General features: G+C 36.7%; 1 protein-coding gene across 2 annotated transcripts in view; it reads right to left on the reverse strand.

Annotated features, from left to right (window-relative positions):
- Nucleotides 1-3537: 3537 nt before the first annotated feature.
- The window catches only part of LOC127646721 (caspase recruitment domain-containing protein 14-like), a 43954-nt gene continuing 27825 nt past the window's right edge, over nt 3538-19666 (reverse strand). For both annotated transcript variants that reach the window (XM_052130559.1, XM_052130557.1), the window contains exons 14-21: nt 16603-16729; nt 14647-14884; nt 14221-14284; nt 11870-11987; nt 10698-10862; nt 10414-10532; nt 10154-10269; nt 3538-5868 (exon numbers count right to left, since the gene is read on the reverse strand). In XM_052130559.1, the coding sequence (XP_051986519.1) occupies nt 5661-5868; nt 10154-10269; nt 10414-10532; nt 10698-10862; nt 11870-11987; nt 14221-14284; nt 14647-14884; nt 16603-16729 (1155 nt within the window). In that variant the 3' untranslated portion in view covers nt 3538-5660. The remainder of the gene's footprint in view (nt 5869-10153; nt 10270-10413; nt 10533-10697; nt 10863-11869; nt 11988-14220; nt 14285-14646; nt 14885-16602; nt 16730-19666) is intronic.

Consider the following 19666-nt stretch of genomic DNA (forward strand, 5'->3'; position numbering starts at 1 on the left):
AGCAGGTAGGGGAGGAGCTGACATCAACTTACGTTACTTAGTGGCGAGTTAACAGCAGTTAGCAGGAAAGACAGCAAAAATGAAGCAAATCAGGCTTCTAAAATTTCCGAAAGAAATCAGTGGGTAAGAATTCAATTTGTTTTTGTCCTTAAAATCTAAAGATTACGTTGTATACTCTAGCCTTGTGGTTAACGCATTTGTCTCTCATGCTGAAGACCGTGGTTCGAGTCCTGTTCAAAGCATAATTTTCTTTTTTATCAGGTGTTGTTTTCTCTAAGGATAACCAATAAGCATTAGCATAAAATGTGTGACTTGTTTTGTGATATTAGTTTGTAGTAAATATACACTTTGAGGGTAGCAAAGATGTGCCAGAATCAGGCATGGAAACTGGTAACAATTAATCAGTCACTTTACTTTAGAGAAAGTTAAAAGTGAAACATTGTTTATCCCAATGCTCCTAATGAAAGGATTTTGACAGATGAACATGGAGAATTATATACCGTTCGATGCCATGGTGTGTCAATGAACTTAGACTAAAGTCATTCATGTATTGCTTTAACTTAGGATCTTATACATCATTTTGACTATTTATGTCAAAAAATATAAATTATTTATATTAAAAATGTTTTTTTACTTCACTTTACTCACTATAATATAACTCTTTTGTAATGACTTTATGTTAATGTACATGAAAATTCAAGAATCATGATAGATATTAGGGCAATTCCACTGATCTGCTCTTCCCAATACATTTTCTTCAACGGTATTGGTCTACAATTTGACATGTAGCACTTGATGAATTAGTTGTTTGAAGCTGATTTGCAATAAGTTATGTGCTGTATCTGTTCTTTTGCATCACAGATGAGTCAGGGAGGAGAGAGGATGAGTTAATCGAGGATAGTACTAGAGTGGAAGATTTAGGAACTGTAGAAACAGGCCCAGCCAGAGCAAAACTCAAAGAATACCCTCTCACCAGCTTTGGACTACAGGGAAGTGGTTGCTAGGGTGAAAATAAAATGGTTTGGGCTAAGCCCCGGATGTCCTTCAATGTTGGAAACGCCTCTGATCATATTCAATAACTGCCAATGAACTGCCAATGAGATTCCACATTTTCATATCAATTTAACATTGTGTTTAATACCGTTGATTTACTTGTGTTTGCCCTCAGCAGACCTTGGCATCTGAACAGTCAAGCACGACCAGGATTTATCCCATATCTACAGTTCAATTAATGGCATTAGATTGTATCTCTCTGGCTATTACTGTCATTTAAACATCCACTCACCAGAGATGTGCTCCCTCTCTGAGCCTTAGAGATAGAGACAATTGAAAAACCTTCAATTTCGAGCTGGGTGCTGCATGGGCCTCAAGAGTAATGTGTGTTAGAGCACTTTGAAGGAAACTCCACAGACAATAAAATCAGATTTTCTGAGCTTAATTCCCCTGACAGTGCATCTGGAATACACGTCTCCCGGCAACCTGAGGAGGGGGCTCTACTGTGGTAACTTAAAGAGAAGCTTCCACAACTGCAGGCTGTGCAGTTACATGAAAATACACTCACACACACAAACACAGACACAGAGACACACACACACACACTTTCTCTCTATCTCTCTCTCTCCCTCCCTCTCTCTTTGCTACCTGAGTTGTAAAGGTTCCTTAAACCATGTGTATTTAATCTCCAATGTCTGTTCAGTTTCTCACTAACATTACAATGACACAACAGCACAAGTGATGAATTGATTGTGTATATAAAATGGCTCCACTCTTTCTTTGAATTTGTCCAGCTCTCTCCCCTTCTCTTTTCTCCTCCAGTTTGTAAAGCTAAACACATTTCCAAACTTAATTTTCAGTATTGTGGGGATCATTTCTCTATGTGCTGGTTGGATCATATACTGTAACCCTCTCCTGAAAATTCAGACCCACTGTTGTCCGTTTCAGATGACCAAACACATGGTGTCCATGCAGAATCTTCTGAAACTGTACAGCTGATCTGAGCTCTTCATATCTAAATTCAGTACTTTAAATCAAGGAAAATACAAGGATGGTCTTGTATTTGGTCTTGCAGTACAGGAAAACCAATGGTCAATATCAGCCAGAACTTAAAGCTAATCCATATAACCATGTTTGTTACAATAGAAACATAAAAAATATCTATAATCAAGACATATAATATATATATCAAGATATATTATGTATTTTTGATAAAACTCTAAATATGATTGAATTGACAGAAATAATACTGAAGTTACTGGACAATGGTTTAAAAAAATTGGTCTATGCCAAATCTGGCCTAAAATCCCCTAAATAATTTTGTTTGGGGGCTCTAAAGAACATACTATGTAAAAACAGTACAAGATATATGCACTAATTAATCTAAAGAGTAAGATGTTTTAAAAATAGAATATACATTTTTCTCTTGAAATTATTAACTACTGACTCAACCCCTGAAAGTGGGGTTGTTCCAGGGTTTGTGAGTGACATCTTCATTCTATTAAAAATGCCTCCTTGTCAGCATGCATAAAGTCATGCCACCACGAAACAAAAGGCAAACCAGAGTCACGAACAAAGACGATAAAATCTCTGTTTAACTGCAACGATTAAGTGGAAGTATGCATGTGTTGGAGCATTAGGACATATGTTCCACCACACAAATCATATCTGTCAACCCTTCTCTCAAATCCCAAAAGCAGTGGTTTGGCAGCATATAAAGAGGGTTTGTCATCATCTCAAATATACTCTGACACACACAACATATCACTTGGTCCGTTTCCTGGCAACCAGAGGTGTTCTAGAACCCCTGTGGAACTGATAAAAATTTCAGCATCAGCAAGGAAATTGATTTGGTGAACTGCTGTACAATACTATAGTCAATAGCAGAAAGGCCTTTGCATTGATTTGGCTTACCATTATCTTTACAGCAAACAGAAGAATCAAACAATAGCCCAAATCAACATATATAAACAACAGGGCTACTTCAGTAAAATAATACATACATAAAATAGGAGCTATCTCTGTTGTTAATTAAAATGAAATTATCCCCCACCTTATTTCCTTAATCATACCAGGAAACAGTATTTTCTTTTCCGCCAATCTTCATCAACCACTCCCTTTTATTTTTTTCCATTGCTCTTTGGCTCCTGCTTGTGGTAGAAAAGGAATAGGGTGAGGACAGATCGATCTATCGTCAGGCTAAAATTAATCTACGCTTAAAATTAAATCTCACAGCAATTTCTTTGCTGGCTTCCAAGTTCTCTTGTGATGACTAATTATTCTCATTCCTGTTTATATTGTTAGAATGCTTGCGGTGTTCTTTCACGTAATGGGAATATCCACATTCATGCCATAGAATCAATGATGGGTTGGATTGGTTTTTCCTCGTTGTGCACATGACAATTGCATAACAATTTGCTCCATGACTTGTGTTTCATACCCTAAACTCAAAGCAGTACAAGTATAGTTTTCATTTTGTGTATGTTCAACTATTGAAGAAAAAGTTCAAACAAATAATATGATTATAATTATAGGTACAGTTTATTAAACATGAACGAAGAAAAATGATTACATATATAAATGGATATAAGTACATTATAACATAAATGCATACAAATGGGAGTGAAAACATAGATGTCATAGGATTTTATAGATCAAGTAGACACAATAAAACATTGACATTGTAATTTGTATAATTTTTAATTCACTATGCAATAGTTACTAACCTCAGTTTTAAACTGACTCTTTTCAATTCAGTGTTCACTTTGTTCACAAAAATAATGGGTCAACTGAACAAGAGTAAAACGTTTAAAAATGTTAAATGGAAATTTTGGTCTGGAGGAATCTTGGCAGAGTGGTTGAGATTAGATAGGCTTGAGGGGAAATTACTCTGACAGTGTTCTGTATCCTCATTCTTTACATGTATGTACAGTAATGACATCTTGATTGTATTTCTCTTGAGCTAAACATAGACCTCTAAATCTCTGAGACTAGGTGAAACAGTACTATTAAGTATAAGATCAACTTGATTTTGTGCTCTTTTTTATCAGAAGTAATTAATTATTCCAATTAGCTCATGGTGATGAGCAAACTTCCAAAAAGTTGCTTCATACACACAATCAATCTGAAATCTAGTTAAATATTACTGTTTTGCCAAACGGATATTCTAGCATATTTAATGTCCCTCAGGGGATATTATACTGTATATAGCTTCCTTCAATGTAAATATTCTTCATTTATGCACATAACATTCAAAATAATGGGAACATAAGAATAGCAAAGATAAAGTATAAATTAATAAAGTATAGCATGGACTATAGCATCTTATATATCTGTTCCTAAAGCAAAACTTTACTACTTAGAAAAATATTTTTTGGCCGCAGGTTATAGCGTATATAATTAATTATTCTTAGAGATGGAACCCTCAGGGTTTCGTAATGCTACAGCGTAATGTTTTAACATATAGAACTGATGGTAACGCTTTACAATAAGGTTCCATTTATTAACATTTGTTAATGCATTAGGTATCATGAACTAACAATGAATAATATATATTTTTACAGCATTTATTTATCTTGGTTAATGTTAGTTTATAAAAAATGTAATGTTTCATGTTCTGTTCATGTTAGTTCATAACAAGTGTGCCGCACAAGCCCTCAAAAGTGAAGCTAAAACGTCTCGATCGCCCCCCGGTGACTGGTCCTAGTATAGGTCATAAAACCCGCCTCCCCATGTTATTCAACGGGACCTGAGACCAACTATACAATTAAATTACACTTCACATATATTTTTTCCAAAGATAGTTTCTGTCATTTACTGTAGTTTCTATCACGTTTATGTAATTTCATGTGTTTGTTTTTTAAATAAGTTTGTTTTTAGTTAGTTATTTGATGCTATATAAACGGTGCTGTGACATCATGATTGACAGCTGTGATTGACAGGTTCTCTGAGCGAAGTAGTGACTGAAGCACCAACTGACTTTTTTTCGGGATCTTCGGAGGACTGAGGAGATTGGAGCTTTAAATTTAATATCTAAATTTCTATAATTAATTATTTCACACCATCATAAGTAAAAAGTAAAAAGTGCAGGGCATGTGCTTGCGATTGATTCAGCGAGAGTGAGGGCGGGGCCTTGATTTCGCGGCTTTACTTCCTGCTCACTACTGCGCAGGTCTGGTCCCGAAATCGCAACTGCGTAGACTCAAGTCCCAAGATGTCAGCGCCATATCAGGACACTGGCGGCTTCAGTTCTCACCAATGGAAAAGAGCGAAGGTGCGTCGTCCATCTTTTTTTACAGTCTATGGTTCATAATGCATTAACTAATGTATACCATTGTAATTTGTTTTTAGTACACGCTGAAATGAACATTAACCAAGATTAATAAATGCTGTAAAAGTATTCTTAATTGTTAGTTTATGTTAACAAATGTATTTAACAAATGGAACCTTATGGTAAAATGTTAAAAAAATTGTCACCAAATCTTTCCTGCACTAAAAGCATATTTTAGTAGTTTGAAGCAGGCAGCACTCCACTTTTAGCTATGTAGCAGACCTCCATCTTTGCTCTAAATACACAGAATGTGCTGTTAGTTTATCTCTAATACTCTTAATTGCTCCCTGTAATGAGGGAATTAAGACTTTACTTAACCACATAGTCCCCCACTCTCTCACCAGAGATCTGACTCCACCCACACAATCTTATTCTGCTCCTCTGTCACCACAGTTTTCAAAATGTCCACTAGGTTGGCACTGTCATGCCAACTATCTGGCAGAATACTGCGGTAAAGGCAGGGCAGTTTATCCAAAAGGGGTTCCTCACTGCTGGAACACTCCAGCACCTGAGACTCAGTCAATGAGTTCTGCCGTAGTTTGTGTCTAGGAAACAAAGACAATATAAATGATTATGTCTAAAGAATTCCAGAGCTGCACTTTAAATCCTTAAAATAAAAACTTTAATCTTAACCTTCCTATACTGTTCTGTCATTTTTTATGTAATAAAAAAATGGGAAAAAAGGTCATAAAAAAAACACATTTACTGTTCGTGGTCAAAACTGACCGACCATAGAAAATGAATGGGAAAGACTAAAAAAACAGAGCCCTTTTTTTTTTTCATATACAGTATTTAATCAGATTATATCAGCCACACTCTTACACAAACACAAACACACACACACACACACACACACACACACACACACACACACACACACACACACACGTTGGTGTAGCTATCATTATGAGGACTCTCCACAGACAATTATTTTTATACTGTACAAACTATAGATTATATCCCCTAACTCTACCCCTAAACCTAACCCTCACAAAAAACTTTCTGCATTTTTACAATTTCAGTAAAAATCATTTAGTATTTTTAAGCGATTTAAATTATTGGGACACTAGAAATGTCCTCATAAACCACAATTATAGCATAATACCCTTGTAATTACCAGTTTATAACCTAGAAAAGTCCTCATAAACCACTTAAACCTGCCCACACACACACACACAGCGAGAGAGAGAGAGAGAGAGAGAGAGAACAAAGTCTGAATTTCTGTTATATACACTAACTGAATTTTCAGTCCATTGTATTTCATTTCTGTTTATTACGGTTAATTATTTTTGACAATATTATTCGTTTACTTTGAGTTACAAAATGTTTTATAAATTGGTAAATTATTGGTAAAAAAAAATATTATTTGATGTCTTCTCTTTGTACACCAGGTCAGGTTTGACTGCAAGCATTATGTAACATTATTGCAAAAACCGAAATTTCAAAACCGAAAATAAAAAAAAGCTAAACTTTTACAAAATATTGTTTAATAACGTCTTAATATATACACACTGAGCACTCTATTAGGAACACATGCACACCTACTTATTTATGCTGTTGGGCACTTCATTCAAGAGTGGGTTTGGTTATTAGCAATAATTAATAATTAAAGATAATTCATTATTCAAATCAATAGAACATTGATTATAATTAACATTAGCTTTTAATCCTTTAAATCAACAATCAAAGATAACATCAACTACCAAATTCAATAGAATATTAATTATTATCAAAAGATAAATTATTAAAATCAATAGAACATTGATTATAATTAACATGAACTTGTAATCCCTCAAATCAACAGACATCAAAGATAATTAACAATTATCAAAATCAATAGAATATTAATAAGGATTAATATCACCATGGCACCACCCAGGAATCAGGGACAAATAACCAGAAAGTATAGTAGTCTCACTATAGTATTGTTCTCTTAGGAAAGTCGACGTCCTGAGAACATTGACATTCAAAAGGAAAACAATGAAGGCTTGAATCAGAGCACTGACATCTCCTGCCAGCCCCTGATACAAGTGCATGCAGAACAATACCGCAACACTTCTCTTTAAAAGTATAACAATGTGTATTAATGCAGTAATATCCATTAATTATCAATACAATGTAGTCAATAAACTTCTGACATCGAACTACAAACTAAACAGTAACATGATTAGATATGGTAACAAATAAGCCTACAATACATGAGAGGAAGGTATATATATATATATATGTGTGTGTGTGTGTGTGAGCGTGTATTTATCACTTTGTGGGTACCAAATGTCCCCATAAGGATAGTAAAACCCGAAATTTTTGACCTTGTGGGGACATTTTGTCAGTCCCCATGAGGAAAACAGCTTATAAATCATACTAAATTATGTTTTTTGAAAATGTAAAATTGCAGAATGTTTTCTGTGAGGGTTAGGTTTAGGGGTAGGGTTAGGTTTAGGGGATAGAATATAAAGTTTGTACAGTATAAAAACCATTATGTCTATGGAAAGTCCCCATAAAACATGGAAACACAACGTGTGTGTGTGTGTGTGTGTGTGTGTGTGTGTGTGTGTGTGTGTGTGTGTGTAAGGAGAGAACAAAATGGCAGACGTAGCTTTCGTGGAGAGTATGCCACGCAAATGTGGGTGGAGAGACTAGTTAATCTACCCGTTTAACGCATCTCCGTTGGTACAATAAGTTAGGGACAAAGCTGAGCTATATCGGCAAGTTATCTTCTCAGCAAAATGGGTGTGCCGATATATTTGTGTGGGGTCGTGTGTGTGTGCGGTTAGTATGAGAGAGAGAAGACAGAGTGAAGGCACCGAAGCCGGTTTAGCAATTGTGGCAGAGGAGGCAACCGTTATTTTACCACTCTGAGACATGCTGAATGGCTTGTAATCCATCCGCCGTGGTCATTGGTTCTTAAATGGATAAACTCAGTGTGCCGATCTCACCCACGATGGCAGAAATTCACAAACAACACAACGTGGTTGGACTACAACACAGCAAATCTCATTCGTGGTAATAGTAAGTTACAATAATCCCTTGAGTAATATTAGCAGCAATGAGCTGACTCAGCGGTCTATAAACTGTAAAAGCAATAGTCTTGATACACAAGAATAACACACTATAATAATCTATCTCTGCCCAGATTTAAACCTCTTACTCGGGTCATGTGAGGACAAGGGTAGAATGTGTGTTCGTCCGTCGTTTGACTCAAACTCGGTTCCTCGGGGCTCAGGTGATTACTGGAGGCCGTTTCCTCACTCTGTCGGCGGGCTGTACGGCAGCAGATTCTCAGCGGGTCGGTGGAGAAAACAGCTAAGTCAACTTGGTTGAAGGAAGAGAAATCTTCACCATTTTGTCTACAGAAGTGAAGATGACACGGATTGCTCGGGGGTCTCCTTTGGATCCGTTAGCATGCTCGGTGGAACAAGGAGAAATCTCAATGAGATGAAGATCGTATGACCAAAATTTCAGGTAAGTACGTTACTTCTTTGGGCAACGAGGCTACACCTGGGAGCAGCAGGGCAGCATCTAGACGAGGCACATACTGTCGCAAGAAGCAATGCCCAAAAAGATCTCTGAGGTTTTTATACTCTTGATAACATCATGGTTGATGAACGCATTCTGTAGTGCCTTTCATTCAATAGGAGTTGAGGGTATGATCCTTCAGAATGTCACACATAGGTGTAAAGTGAGCAAGACCTCATGGGATCTGTAGTCTGTTTTGGACTCCCTTTGTTTAATTTTGGTGTGGTTGTTGTTATCAGGCTTTGAGTGTCCGTATAGGCCCCAGTCAGGCTTTATGACTGTGTGTAGGCCTGCCCTGGTCTCTTATCTGAACCCAACAATGCGATTATCCAATCAGCCAATCGTGTGGCAGCAGTGCAATGCATAAAATCATGCAGATACAGGTTTGTGTATTTCTAAACTCCTTGTTGATGGGAGAGGAAAATGGAGAGTGGCAAGAGTGGTTCGAGCTCAAAGAAAGGCTGTGGTAACTCAGAAAACCACTCTGTACAATTGTAGTGAGCAGAATAGCATCTCAGAATGCACAATACGTTGAACCTTGAGGCGGATGGGCTACAACAGCAGAAGACCACGTCAGACACTTTATTAGGACCATAGTGTTCCTAATAAAGTACTCAGTATGTGTACATACAAATAACATAACTTGTAATAAAAATGTAGACTTACTACACAGAAGGTGGCTGCATAGAACACTGCAGCCATCTACTGGCTATTATTGTTATAACATGATTTTCAAGTCAATTTATTTTTCTTTTTTCAACAGATAGCGGCAATCTGCCCCAATACCTATTTTCATACATATTTACAAGTGTACGTTTTAAATGTAGCAAAGATACATGCGTTTACTTATTTGCATATACAATTAATGGTGAAATCGAGAAATTAATATGTAAATCCATCCATCCATCCATCCATCCATCCATCCATCCATCCATCGTCAACCGCTTATCCTGTGTACAGGGTCGCGGGGGGCTGGAGCCTATCCCAGCTAACATTGGGCGAAAGGCGGGGGACACCCTGGACAGGTCGCCAGTTAATATGTAAATATACACATAAAATCCCAAAAGAAGAGCATAATTTTTTTGTTTTTACCTCAATGTTATAATTTCTTTACAAAATCTGTACGGTTTCCGAAAAAAAAAATGACCACGAACAGTAAAGTAAGCTGCTCTTCTTTAACAGAATAGAAGGGTTAAAATAAGTTTAATTGTGAAAAGGCTATACTAGCCCAAGTTTCTTTGACTTATGATGTAGAATATTTAGGTAATTAATCTGACAAGGCCCTGACTTAGATGGATAAAACTGTAATACCTGAGTCTGCGGATACTTCTCTCCGTTGACATGATAAAGATGATGATGGGGAAGATTTCAGCACGGTGGAGACGACGCACACAGTCCAAACCCAGTGGTAACACGCAGTGAGCACCCTATACAAGGAATATCAAACAGGATAGCACTATATGACCACTGACCACAGAAACTATTATAACTATATAGGGTTCTGAAGACTGTATAGTCGGCACTTAGTAAAAGTATAGCAACGTTTTGTTAATATGACAGTTCAAACACACCCGTTTCATGATCTTGTCCACTTCCTGCATCGTGTAGCAACGGTGGGTTTTTGAGTCACACTCCTCAAGAATCTCCCCCTTCTGCATTCTAACAGCATGCTCACTTGCCATTAGCAACTCTATAATATATAAAAGAGAAACAGAGATAAAGAATTAGAGGAAGGGAGGGATGAGGAATGATATACAGAGAACAATTAAAGGTAGATTGTGAGAATCTTAGACAGATAGGCTTGGATGGTTGGAAAATTAATCTAACATACATTAAAAAGAGCTATTTGTCATACCTGACTCACAAAGCTGATAACCCTCCTGCTCTGTCAATCGTTTATGCAGGATTCGGCCAAGGATTGTGGGAAAGATGAGGACTGGGCGGCAGATGGGCGGGTAATGAGGTGTGACCAGGGTGTAGGGCATCAGGGTCACACATCTTCTGGGCACACTGCAATTACCTACAGGAGAGAAAAATGTGTGTGACAATAAAGATCTAAACCAAAATGTTGTCTAACATGGATTTCATTAAACAACAAATTAAAAGAGTCTATTTAAAATGGTCAGAAATCAAAGTAGTATTTCTAATAAATGAAAATTAAGTACATTTAAAGTTGCACTCAGCCATTCTTTTCTAGCCAAAGCCAGTTTTACCCTTAAAACCCCTTTAAAAAGTACTTTTGAAAAATATGTTTAAAATGATCTACACTCACAAAAGATAAAGACTCCAGTCATATCAGTATGCCTAATAAAACTGTTTTTATTTTATATGAAGCTGTGCTCACTCATTGGAGCAACCATGTTAAGATCACATGATCAGCAAAAAACTACAAATTTTGTCTCAGCAAAAAAACTACAAATTTTGTCTCTGTAACCCCCTCCCCCCCTATTATTGGACACTTTTGCTCACAGAATAAATTAGTCATGGTTGATTAAAACGGCACAGATCTGGACTATATTGCAACTTAACCTGGTCAAGAACGGCCCACTTAGACAGAAAGACACGTCTAACTGGCAGCGATCAATCAGTCGGTTTTGTCATTACACATTAGGCTACCTGGCAAACTTTGGCAAATTCAGTGATAATTTCATCCTTAAAAACGCTCCTTGTATTAACCTGGAACCACGTAAATTCCATCAAAATAGCCAATCAGATTAGCACTGCGTGGATTAAGACAGTGTTTTACAGTGGTTTATTTTTGCAATATGCATCAGATGGTTAGTGCGCAATCTATTGGCGTGCTGTCCGAGGTGGAGACTGTGGTTGACTGTGAACAGTGAATTTTTACAATGTACTGGTATCTGAAAGCTATTGCTTTCCCTAGGTGTCAGTATAAAGTCTAGATTACTGACAAATCGGCCAGTAATTAAACCAAAAATTAATGATTGCACCTTCAAAGTTTTAGCAAAAATGTCTGGATCAGTTTTAATGAGTGAAATGGTGGAATGGTGTTTGTTTTATACTAACTATCTTGGGCTGTACTGTTGTCGTCTTCCACACTGACCCACAGTGGGTTTCTGCTCTGCTGACCAGTACTGACGATCCTCACTGCTCTCCGTTTCTCAAGAGCAACTGCTCTCTCCACCTGTTGGAGTTAAAATATAGATGTGCTAACACACCATACCATGCCATAACACATCTCAACAGAATCTGTCACTGCAAGTCTAAATTAATTTTGTGTCTGTTAACATGAATCATTCATGTTTTAGCAACAAGATGATAAAACAGTTGCTCACTTTGACAAATGACATTGAAGAATGAAAACATTTTGTTTCACTTGTTTGTTTTTCATCTACGGCTGGTATCTGTGTTAAAGTTATGCATCGTTATTCACATTAGTCATAATACATTCTCATACCACACCCACGGTTCAGTATTTAGGTTAACGTTTCCGTAATTCTACACTAAGGCATAACAAAGCTAGCTGAGAGCCTGTATATTTCATAACTATCTGAGCCACTGATGTTTCAAGCACAATCAAAGAATATGGTACATTTTGGTGTCCTATTACTTTTTTGTTTCAAGCATAAGAAGCCCAAATCCTATGTTTTTGTATGCAAAAACTATAAGATTAGATATTAGAAATGTAAGATACAGTGTTGGGATGTTACTTTAAAAAGTATTCCACAAAAAATTACTAATTACATCTATAAAATTGTAATCAGATTATTTTACTAGTTACTTCTTTGAAAAAGTTTAGTTTTTTGCTTAACGAAGTCAAAATAATGTCTATATTACATCCTTGCTCATTGTTGCATGCAAATTAAACACTAAAAAGATCTACACGTTTCTCCCTTGCAATGATAAATTAGGGGGCAATTAGCCCTTCAGCTGTAAAATAAAGGCAAACAGACATACATATGAACATAATTCATGTCATGTAATACTTTTTAGAAATGAGTAACCCAAGCAATGTACTTAAAAGAAATTGAAAGTCAGTAACTGAAATCTGATTTCTAGAATTTAAAATGTAATGTGTTACAGTTCCGTAGTTATCAAGTAATCTGATTACATTAACTATTACTTTGTGCTTTGAAATCAGATTACACCCAATATTGGTTAGAATAACTATTATACAAGTACAAAGCATAGAATTTTTTTTTTTTTTTTTTTATGTATTTTGACATGTCCCAAATTATGGTAAAAGGATTGGAAAAATTGCAAACCTCACAGAAAATGCATAGAAAATAAATCATATCATATAATATTTAGTTTGACCTTCTGAGGTGGATGATCCAAATTTTCTGAAGATTAAATACCTCCGTTCACTGACCAAAACAAATGTATTCAGTAAAATACAAAAAGAGCTTCATTCAGCCCCTAATTTGCACCCTCTTCTAAAGTGCTTTATCGTGACGTGTCATGTGCCATATTTTTTCACATGCCATGGTCAACAGGGCAGAAATAAATATGTCAGTGGAGCAAAGACAATGATTTCAACTGTAGTTAAGTTGTAATTTAGTTAAGCAGTTTTAGTGGGCAGTGTTCCATTGCATTCATACATTGTATAGTCCGAAGAGGCAGTTGAGGCAGTGCCTCCTCAAAGTCGGATAAGAAAAATATTAGACTACACATAAAACAAATAAATATGACAAAATGTGAGCTCAAATAATGGGTATAACTGTTATATTTCTAAAATTACACTGTCCAACAGCAACACCAGCAGATGAAGTTTCAAGCTCCTAGAGCGTTAGCTGAATGTGGAATAGGCTAATAGTCATACGAATACAGACTATTTCTCCACTTTGATTGATTATTCATAAATGCAATCATACTCCGTCCGCCTATCATGCTCACAATGGATCCCCAGATCGATGTGAATGGAAAAATGTAATTTTGATTTGGGAAAATATGTGTTACATATATGAAAACAGCTATTTTTTTGTAGTATTTTGAAATGTGTTGTTGTATACAAAATAATATTTATTTTGTGAATTTTATACAATGTGAAAAAGTATGTTACTTTTTACATCAATGAAAACCATACATGAACCTACATATATTTTACATACTGTATATTGTGATAAATCAGATTTCAAAAAAATTATGTAAACGTCAATTGGAACTGAAATATAAATTTACATTGTACTAAACAAAAAAAAAACGTGAGATGGCACTCCTCAATTTAAGTCCACCACATGGTGTAGTTGTACCAACACTGAACACATACACGTAAAAATGTCATCACCCATGGCATAATAGGTTGACTGTAAGCTATAAAAATGAATATATTTGAACTGGATATAATCCATCAAAATGAGTTCACGAGTTGTGCTGTAGTGAATATTTGGATCTTGAAAACACTGATGGACTCTCACCTTTCTGTGTGTTTTACGAGGATAGGTCATATCCTCTATAGCTCTGATTAACAGCCTCTGTGCTCTGAAAAATTACCAGAGATTAATTTCATTACATTTAGATAATTATTAAAAATGCACAATTTGTAAATCTGATAACACAGTACTTGAAAAAATCTGTAAATGATAACACAGTACTTGAAAAAAAATTCAACAAATGTTATCATAAACAGAAATAGATTACACAGTAGTAGTTTTTTTAATCTAAGGAACCATAAAGGAGTACAATTTACACACCTTTGAGTTATAAACTGCCATGATTCACTGGAACAATTACAATGTAGTTCCAAGAATAGCAAACAAATAAAAGAGGAAAGCAATATCATGCCTAGAAACACTGATTTGCTAACAGCAAAAGTAGTTTTGAGAAAAGATGGTGTTGTGCACCTGTAGTAGTTGGGCAAAGTGCCGCTCTTCAGGTCCATTAGTTGGCAGGTGTGCACAAGACTGGCCCACCAGGAGCCATCATTGCCATAGTGAGTGTTCTTCACATGTACTATGTTGTTACACTTGACCGCCAGACTTCCAGCTATATCCCCCGCCATAGTCATATTGACGCGGACGTAAAAGGAATCACCTGAAATTACCTCACCGCTCTTTAGTTGCTGCAGCAGGTTCTCATAGGCTAGAAATAAAAAAATCAGCAGATTGTTACTTATAAGAGTTTGGTTTATAAGTCTCTGGTCTAAACTAGTTATTTTCACAATTTACAAGTTAAATAAGATGTCTAAATCAAGGATAAATATTACGAAGTGCTCATAGGTCTATTACATAAGATGTACATAATGTATAATATGATATTTGATAGCTGAAAGCTTATAAAGCAATAACTTCTCTACAGCAAAAGTTTTTCTACAGTTATGTTGTACTTGCACATACTTTTAAAAATACAAGGGTAATGCTTTTGAAGTAGTGCTTTTGAATGCAGAAAATGCCCCGCCTTCTGTAACATTATAATTGCATCTCTGAAAAAGCATTAATTGAAGAATGGTGATGTTTGCACGTGTCTGAAGAATGAGAACAGCTGAAGAATTAGGTATTTGAGAAAAAAACTGTATGCTGTGTAAAAAAAATTAACAAGGATGAAATGTTTTCTATTGGATTGGATGATATTTCTGACATGGCTTCTTACGTAGAGTCAGACCTTAGTTTCAGTAGTCATGTCAAAGCAATAACTAAATCAGCATACTATCATCTGAAAAATATTGCAAGAATTAGATGCTTTGTTTCCAGTCAAGACCTGGAGAAACTTGTGCATGCTTTCATCACCAGCAGGGTGGATTATTGTAATGGACTCCTCACTGGCCTTCCCAAAAAGACCATAAGACAGTTGCAGCTCATACAGAACGCTGCTGCCAGGATTCTGAGCAGAACCAGAAAATATGAACATATCACACCAGTCCTCAGGTCTTTACACTGGCTCCCAGTTACATTTAGGATTGATTTTAAAGTATTATTACTGGTATATAAATCACTCAATGGGCTAGGACCTCAATATATTGCAGATATACTCACTGAATATAAACCCAACAGATCACTCAGATCATTAGGATCACATCAGCTAGAAATACCAAGGGTTCACTCTAAGCAAGGAGAGTCTGCTTTTAGCTATTATGCCAGCCGCAGCTGGAACCAGCTTCCAGAAGAGATCAGATGTGCTCCTACAGTAGTCACATTCAAATCCAGACTCAAAACACATCTGTTTAGCTGTGCATTTACTGAATGAGCACTGTGCCACTGTGTGTCCGACTGTTTGTACTGTATTTTATTTTATTCTAAACTGTTTCAATTATTCTTATTTTTTTATTCTTATTTTAATCTCTTCTATGTAAAGCACTTTGAATTACCATTGTGTATGAAATGTGCTATATAAATAAACTTGCCTTGCCTTGCCTACGTAAGATTCACACAACAGGTTTTTCAAATTGTTGTTCAGATTTTATTTGTTCTCAAGCCAAGAGGTTTTAAAGGAGGGAAATTATTATTATTAACAGCACATTCATTCAGATGTTAAAGGGATAGTGCACCCAAAACATATACTCAACTGAATAAACCTTAGATGTTAGGCAGAATTTTAGGGATTTACGGCAACCATCTTTTTTTCCATGCAATGAAACTGAATGGTGACTCAAGTTGTCAATCCCTAACATTCTGCCTAACATTTCCCTTTGTGTTCCATTGAAATGAAACACAAATTAATTGAAAGTCATTCAGGTTTGGAACAACAACATGGGGTTGAGAAAATTATGACAGATTTAGCATTTTTGGGTGAACCATCCCTTTAAAGTTAACGTTTTGGTTTTAAGAGTGTATAATTGTGTGACCATTGTCCTTAGCTCTTACCATCCGTGCTGGGTCTCAGTGTAATGTGGCATAGTCCTTGGACTTGCCCCAGGGCCCAGAGAGCTTCCTCCATTGTGGTATCTTCCAGAACCATACGTACAGCTTTCTGCTCCCGCTCATACTTCAGCTACAGATAAAAAAAAAATTGGCTTTGATTAGTTCCTACTTTATCCAACTCTCGCTGCTTTTAAGTCTGAATTTCCCTCTAAAGGAACGAAAACTCAAAAAGAAAGAGAAAATTAATTAGAACAGAATATTACATTTTCTGTCAGTGAACAATGTTTTTGAAATTAATGGTAAAGACTTGCAACTGCTTTCATCACTGAATTTGCCTTTTCAAAGGAAACTTCTTCAATATTAAGTCAGACTGTGTTTTGCTACTGTTAGGGATGGTAAAGATATTTTGACTGCAATTGATATTTTTAAATTGCAATTGCAAGGGGCTATTCTTTCTGAACATATTTTTGCTTTTGTCAGCGCTGTTTTTTAAAAGTTTTGTTTATGTAAACATGCACTAAATGAGCATCTTTAACTACTGCACTGTGGCTCACTGTTTATTCAGTGTCTCACACAGGAAAGCCACATTTTTAGAAGCAAAACTTACATTTTTAAAAACGCATCTCGAGACACCAGCGCTCTATTACTTTCTCTGAATCTAAGAACTTGGTCAGTCTAAATGGCCTCTAAAGCTTAATTTATACAATGTCAATTTATTTATACAGCACAGTTTAAAAAAAAAATGACAGTTGACCAAAGTGATGTACAATCATTGTGATATAAAAGATATAACTATATCAATTATTATTATAAATATATAAAAAAATTCATAATTCATCAGCACTCACAGAGGTACACAATGTATAAAAAAAAAATTCAGAAATAAAGTGGATTACACATCAAAATACATCTAAGATTAACTAAAATCATGCGAAAATAAATTAGTTTTTAACTTTGATTTAAAATCTTGAACTTTTGAAGCAATTCTAATGAAAACAGCTTTGTAATGTTTGTAATGGTCTAAGGACGGGAAAGTAGGAGTTTGGAAGCGACTGAACGGTAAACATAAATCAGCTGATCAGATGATTCATCGCCAGCCATGCTCCATCACGGCCCAACCATGCTCTCCTCCTCGTCACACTCGAGATTTTGAGTCTGTAGTGATTAAAAAGTTTCGTCCTTGGCCCTGCTCAATGTTTTCCAGTGCCAGTAGCAGCGCTCGGGCCTCAGCTGTGAAGATAGAGCTCTGCTCTGGAATAAATATGTCATATTGTTGGTGTCAAATCACTACTGCTGACACACCGTTATCCATTTTGGATCCATCCGTGAATGCGGTACTATGGAGTGGGAGACTACATTTCAGTACCAAGAATTCCAGTTGATACACATTGGGGAGAGTTTCTGCCTTTTTGAGTTGTGCCAATGCCATAGAAATAGTTGGTTTTTCCAAGGTCCAGGGGGGACAGGCCAAAAATGATACTGTTTTATGTTGTCCAGATTGGTGTCCAAGTATGGTTTAGTCCATATTGCAAAAGGTTTGATCGCTTTTGGTCTAGCTTTATACAGATGAGAACATTCTGGTTGAAATGCTGGTGTAGAGACAATTTACTTAGATTTGCTTTGAGTTTGACTGCGTATTGTAAGGCCAGTTTCAGATGCCTAATCTGGAGGGAAGGTTCACCAGCTTCTATATAAAGACTTTGAATGGGACTTGTTCTGAAGGCTCCAGGAGCTAGGCATATTCCCTGGTGGTGTGTTGTGTCAAGTGTTCGAATCTATGACTTCCTTGCCTGACCATACAAAATAGTCCCATAATCCAGTCGGGATCTGATTAATGTTCTGTAGAGATGTAAAAGAAAGTTAGCGTCTACACCCCATTTTTAATTGGCCAAGACTTTTAAAATATTCATTATATTCATATGTGGGATAAATGTGAATTTATTATGGCCTATGAATTTGAAGTCCTTCACTACTTTAATGGGTTCTCCCTCCATACTTGTGATGAAGACTCAGGCTGGTTGGGATCCATATGCGGTTTATTAGGTAATTGCAAACTCAGGTTGTACAGGCAGGGTCAGGAACAGTCAAACAGAGAGAGAAGAGGACAGGCAGGCTCGTAACTAGAACAGGCAGTGGGTCAGGGCAGGCAGCGAACTATCGTAAAATGGTAAACAGGCAGGGAAAAGCTAGGCAGGCGGCAAACTATAGTGGTCGAGGAAAACAGACTAGGTTGGTACACAGGATAACAAGACTTCGGAATAAACACGCTCAATAATGTGGCCGGGGCTAACAAGACTTCACAAGGGAGACATTCACGAGCACAGTTAAATAGACAGGGGTAATGAGTACCAGGTGGGGAACAATCAGACCTGGGTGTGCGAGCTAATGGGAAATGTAGTCAGGGCGGTTAGTACTCGGGCGAGTGCAATCTCCGAAGGCCGGGGGAGGAGGCGCCCTCGCCGGTGTTCGTGACAATACTTAACTCTGGGATGTAAGGATCGGAGAAGGCAAAAGTGCATACACACTGTCTTTGTTTTGGAGAATCTGAATCCATTCTTTATTGACCAGTTGTTTATTTTATTTATGCATAGTTGTAGCTGTTGTACAATTATATTCATATTTTTCCCCCTATAGCATATGCATAGGTTGTCAGCATAGAGGCTCCGAAAAATGTGGGGGTCAATAACTTTGATTACACTATTGATTTTGATGCTGAATAAAGTCACTGAAAGGATACTCCCTTGTGAAACTCCCATCTCTTGTACATGTGGGTTTGATAGTGTAGTTCCTACTCGAACGCGAAAACGTCTGTTTGTAAAGAAGTTGGAGATAAAGATGGGTTGGTTGCCTCTAAGCCCAAGTTCGTACAAGTCTTTGAGTATTCCATATCTCCAGGTGGTATCATAGGCCTTCTCAAGGTCAAAGAAGACAGCTACAGCATGTTCTTTTTTAATGAAGCTGTCCCGGACAAATGATTCAAGTCTGATGAGGTGGCCCAAAGTGCTTTTGCCACTTCTAAACCCACACTGATAATCACTAACCTTATGCTCTGATTCCAGAATCCATA

This window comes from Xyrauchen texanus, chromosome 7, assembly GCF_025860055.1.
Source record: "Xyrauchen texanus isolate HMW12.3.18 chromosome 7, RBS_HiC_50CHRs, whole genome shotgun sequence".
NCBI classification, from domain to species: domain Eukaryota; kingdom Metazoa; phylum Chordata; class Actinopteri; order Cypriniformes; family Catostomidae; genus Xyrauchen; species Xyrauchen texanus.